Genomic DNA, 5,318 nt, shown 5'->3' with positions numbered 1-5,318 from the left:
TTGGAGAGGTTTTTGCTATAGGGCGTGTGCGCTCGCCAGACAGAGAGAGACAGAGAGACAGAAAGTGAGAAATCACCCCCCGGGGGGATGGTCACGCTGCAATCCCTTCTCCTCCATTCTCCTCTCGGGATCTTGGGCATGCACATACACGCGCCCAGCGTGAGTTTTAAGCCACTGGGTCTGGGACGCAAACCGCGGTCAACTATGTGGGAGTCCAGCGACATAGCCATTACACTGACTGCTGGTCCCTACAATAAAGTTTTTAAAACAACTTGAAAAATCCTTGCAGGGGGCCAGCAGGTGGTGTGGTTGTCAAGAACTCTGGACTCCCACATGGCTGACTGCTGTTTGGGTCCTGGATCTGATGACTTGCTTTCTCGCTTTCCCTCTTTCTCTCTCACACTCTGTCCCTCTCTGGTCAAATTAAAAAGAAAGAAAAAAGAAAGAAAAAAGGGAAGGGAAAGGGCGGAAAGGAAAGGAGAGGAGAGGGGAGGGGAGGGGAAGGGAGGAGAGAAGAGGGGAGGAGAGGAGAGGGGAGGAGAGGAGAGGGGAGGGGAGGAGAGGAAAGGAAAATTAAAGGAAAAATAATTCTTAAAAAAAAAAAAAAAAAAAAAAAACCAAAACCCTTGCAGATGGCCTCAGAGTATAGTATTTAAGTGCTACACACAAGAAGCCACATCCCACGTGGCTTACCAGGATTAGAATCCTGGCCCAAGAGACTTGAACAACATGCCAGGCACATGTGTGCAAGGTCAGGATCCTGAAGGAATAGGGAATTGGAGAAAAAAAGACTGAAGCATGACCAGGCCTCATGGGGGGATGCCTTCTCTCTCAGACACACACACATACATATACCCTCCAGTATTATTATTATTTTAAGAATTCTTTTATTTAACTTTATTTATTTATTTACTTATTTGATTTAACCAGAGAGGGACAGAGCAAGAGTGAGAGCAAGAGAGAGGGAAAGTGAGAAAGCAAGCTGTCAGGTCCAGAACTTGAACTGAGGTTGCCCATGTGGGAGTCCAGTGCCCTTAACCACCACACCACCTGCTGGCTCCGAGCTCTAGCATTATTTGAAAAAAAAAAAAAAAAATTCTTGGGACCAGCAGTTGGCATAATGGCTATGTTGCTGGATTCCCACGCAGTAGACCGTGGTTTGAGTCCCAAACCCAGTGGCTTAAACTCAGACCGGGCACATGTACATACGTGCCCAAGATCCCAAGAGGAGAATGGAGAAGGGATTGCGGCGTGGCCATCGCCCCTGGGGGGTGATTTCTCGCTTTCTGTCTGTCTCTCTCTGTCTTTCTGGCGACCGCATGTGTCTTATAGCAAAAACCTCTCAAAAAAAAAAAAAAAATCTTGTCTGTGCAGACACAGCCAGTGTGAAAGTCTTAAGGTAACTATTCATCTTATCAAACATATTAACATATGTTTGATAAGTCATGACTCATTTTCGGAAAAGTCATAACTCATTTTGCATAGAAAAACATGGAAAAAATACATCACGACTTTTCAGACAGTCCAATATTAGAGAAAATAGTAGAGAAAACAAGATTCTGACCTAGTTTTATACAATCGTCTTCATTCATCACAAGGTTATCCAATACGAGCTTTGTAAGGTTCTTCAAATTACCCAAGCTGTCAGTCAGACCACCTGCCAGAAGAAAAAATATTAGACTGTGTTCAGCTGACATTTACTGTTTACTGTCACTTACCATTACTGTCATTTCTATTACAAATCCAAAGATTAGTTTTGACCCTGGCCAAGAAATTTTGTTTTCACCCTGCCAGAGAAATGCTCATAAAACTGACACAAATGTAGTTTGGTTAGGGATAGGTATTATATTGATACTCAGTTATTAGTATATTGTCCAAATATAGTAAGATTAGACTAGATATCAGTAACAGAAAGATATAGGGAAATCTCCAAATACTTAGAAATTAAAAACATTTCTAAATAATCATGAAATAAAGAGGAGGTTGTAAGGAAAATTAGATACTTTTAAAACTACAGAAATAAAAATAAAACATCAAGGGACCAGCAGTTGGCGTAATGGCTATGTCGCTGGACTCCCACGTAGTCGACTGCGGTTTGCGTCCCGGACCCAGTGGCTTAAAACTCATGCCGGGCACGTGTGGGTGCGTGCCCAAGATCCCGAGAGGAGAATGGAGAAGGGATTGCGGCGTGACCATCCCCCCTGGCGGGTGATTTCTCGCTTTCTGTCTCTCTGTCTCTCTCTGTCTGTCTGGCATGCGCACACACCCTATGGCAAAAACATCTAAAAAAAAAAAATCAAAATCTGTAGGTAATGGGGCCAGCAGGTGGCGAGGTGGTTAAGGCGTTGGACTTCTACACGGCTGACTATGGTTTGAGTGCCAGACCTGGCAGCTTGCTTTTTCATTCTCTCTCTCTCTCTCTCTCTCTCTCTCTCTCTGGTGAGTGTATGTGCCCTATACAAAACTTAAAATAATGATAATAATAATGAAGTGTTTGAAATGAAAATAAATAGTAATTTTTAAAAAGGTTTTAAAAATTCTGCAGGTAACAACATGTTCAAAGAAAGTTTCTAGCATTGAACACTTATATTAGAAATGAGGAAAAGCCTTGGGACCAGCAGATGGCATAATGGTTATATCGCTGGACTCCCACATGGCCAACCGGGGGTTGAGTCCCGGACCTGGTAGCTTAAAACTCTGTCTCTCCAGTGAGTGCATGCACCCTGTAGCAAAAGTCTCCCTTTCCCCATCAAAGAAAAAAAAAAGCAAGGAAAGGGTTCAAATCAATAAACTAGGTTTTCTAGTTGAGAAACTACAGAGACCAGCAGGGAGCAAAATGGTTAACGCACTTGGCCACATGTTCAACCATGGTTTAAGTCCCAGACCCAGTGACATGAAACTCATGGTGTACATGTCTAAAATCCAAATGGAGGAGAAGGGATTACAACACAGCCTTCCCCCAGGGGGTGAGTTCTCTTTTTCCCTCTCTCTCTGTTTCTCTAGTGAGCACACGTGCCCTATGGCAACAGATACAAAACAAAAAATTCTGTTATAGAGTTATAAAATTATACGAAATTATAAGACATATTTTGAACATTATCTTTAAAATTCTGAATTGTGAAATTTTGAAAGTTGTTTGTAAACTGTCAAGAATTATGGAGTATGAGCTAAAATTTTTTGCTATGTAAAGTAAATGTTTGTGGAAAAATGTAAAAATAAATAAATGAAAGAAAAAAATTTTTTTAATTTAAAAAGAAAAAAAAAAAAAGCTCCAGAAAACCACAGACGAAAGAGCAAAATAAAGCCAATGCAAGAAAAAGGAAGGAAATAATAATGATAAGGGCGGAAGTCAAGAAAATTGTAAGGGGCCAGTAGGGGGCATGGTGGTTAAGGGGCTGGGATTCCTACATGGTCAACTGAGCTTTGAGTGCTGGACCTAGCACCTTGCTTTCTCATGTCTGAATACTTTCTCCCTAAGGACAGGTACAAGGCAGAATGTTCACTCTCATCATTCCTATTCAGTATTGTACAAGTCCTAGTCAGTGTAATAATGCAAGAAAATGAAAAGGAATACAGGTTGGAAAGGAAGAAATAAAACTGTTCTTTCTGGATGACGTGACTGTCTATGACAATAATTTTAAGGCACTTAAAAAAAAAATGGCTCCTAGAACTAGTAAGTGAGTTTAGCAAAGGTGCAGAATAGTCAACAGAAATGAAAAATGAACTAAGTAAATGTAAAATTATAGTCAGGGATTTTAATACCCTTTTATCCATATTGATAGAATAAGCAAACAAATCAATAACTATGGAGAAGACTGAGCATCACTGTTAAGCTGGCCTCATTGATATTTATAGAATATCCCAACCAACAACAGTGGAATACATACCTTTTCAAGTACACATGGACATTTACTAAGGACAGACCATTTTCTGGACCATAAAGCAAGTCAATGAAATTTTGGAAATAAAATATGGATAATAGTAGGACTTAAATGGCTAAACAACTGTGTCCAGAAAATGACAACAAATCTGGGTTATGAGAGAGACATTGTATTTCTCCACTTAATATATACCGACTGTCTGCAATCTATGAGGGAAACTAAGAGATCAGAGGATGTAGAAGCATGGAAAATGGTTATGGATACTGAAGACGGTGTGGGAAGATAGAGTGTGTGAGGAAAGAAATTAAGGAGAAAAAATAAAGAGGCAAGATATTTACAGGACACAGGAATGGATTGTTGTCTGTTGATGATAACGTGTATTGTAACCTCAACTTGACTGATATGAACATCCTGCCTTGTTCCTGACCTTAGGGAGAAAGTATTCAGACTTTTTTTTTTGGAGAGGTTTTTGCTATAGGGTGCGTGTGCTCACCAGAAAGACAGAGAGAGACAGAGAGACAGAAAGGGAGAAATCACCCCCAGGGGGGGTGGCCACGTTGCAATCCCTTCTCCTCCATTCTCCTCTCTCCTCAAACAAACGCGCCTGGCATGAGTTTAAGCCACGGATCCGAAACTCCAACCATGGTCGACTACATGGGAGTTCAGTGACATAGCCATTACACTAACTGCTGGTCCTGAGACTTTTTTTTTTATAATTATTTTATTTAACTGTATTTATTTACTTATTTATTTTAATTTTGAGCAGAGAGGGACAGAGTAAGAGAATGAAAGTGAGAGGGAAAGTGAGAAAACAAGCCACCAGATCTGGGACTTGAACCATGGTTGATCATGTGGGAATCCAGTGTCCTTAACCACCATGCCATCTGCCAGCCTGGTCCCGAGACTTTAATTTTTTTTTTAAGAGGTTTTTGCTATAGGGAGCGTGCACTCGCCAGACAGAGACAGAGAGAAAGAGAGACAGAAAGCAAGAAATCACCCCCCAGGGGGGATGGCCACACCGCAATCCCTTCTCCTCCATTCTCCTCTCGGGAACTTGGGCACTCATGCACATGCACCCGGCATGAGTTTAAGCCACCGGGTCCGGGACACGAACCGCGGTCGACTATGTGGGAGTCCAATGACATAGCCATTACTCTAACTGCTGGTCCCAAGACTTTAATTTTTTAAGTATGATAACTATAGTTTTCTCATAGATGCCTTTTATCAGTAACTATTCATGTTGAGTAAAAAAAAAATAATAGTAATAAAAATTTACCAGAGGGTGTGTGGTCTTGCTGAAAAGAGACAGAGAGCTAGGGAAAGTGAGAAAGCACCCCTCTCCTCCATGAGGAATGGCCAGGCTGCAATCCCTTCTTCTTCAGCATGTTTTTTCAAGCCACTGGGTCCAAGAATCGAACTGCCTGGTCAGCCATGGGG

The 5,318-nt window shown here is 41.5% G+C and overlaps 1 protein-coding gene across 4 annotated transcripts in view; it reads right to left on the bottom strand.

Moving 5' to 3' along the window:
* NLRC4 (NLR family CARD domain containing 4) overlaps nucleotides 1-5,318 on the bottom strand; it is a 48,629-nt gene that overhangs the window by 26,485 nt on the left and 16,826 nt on the right. For all 4 annotated transcript variants that reach the window (XR_003547963.1, XM_027768418.1, XM_006168808.3 and 1 more), the window contains exon 5: nucleotides 1,565-1,657. Coding sequence is in view for 3 of the 4 variants with exons in the window: in XM_027768418.1 (XP_027624219.1) it covers nucleotides 1,565-1,657 (93 nt within the window). In the remaining variant the exon portion in view is untranslated. The remainder of the gene's footprint in view (nucleotides 1-1,564; nucleotides 1,658-5,318) is intronic.

Source organism: Tupaia chinensis, unplaced genomic scaffold, assembly GCF_000334495.1.
Source record: "Tupaia chinensis unplaced genomic scaffold, TupChi_1.0 Scaffold146177_1, whole genome shotgun sequence".
Lineage (NCBI taxonomy): Eukaryota > Metazoa > Chordata > Mammalia > Scandentia > Tupaiidae > Tupaia > Tupaia belangeri.
The sequence above is the reverse complement of the archived record's forward strand: the minus strand, read 5'-3'. Positions and strand labels throughout refer to the sequence as shown.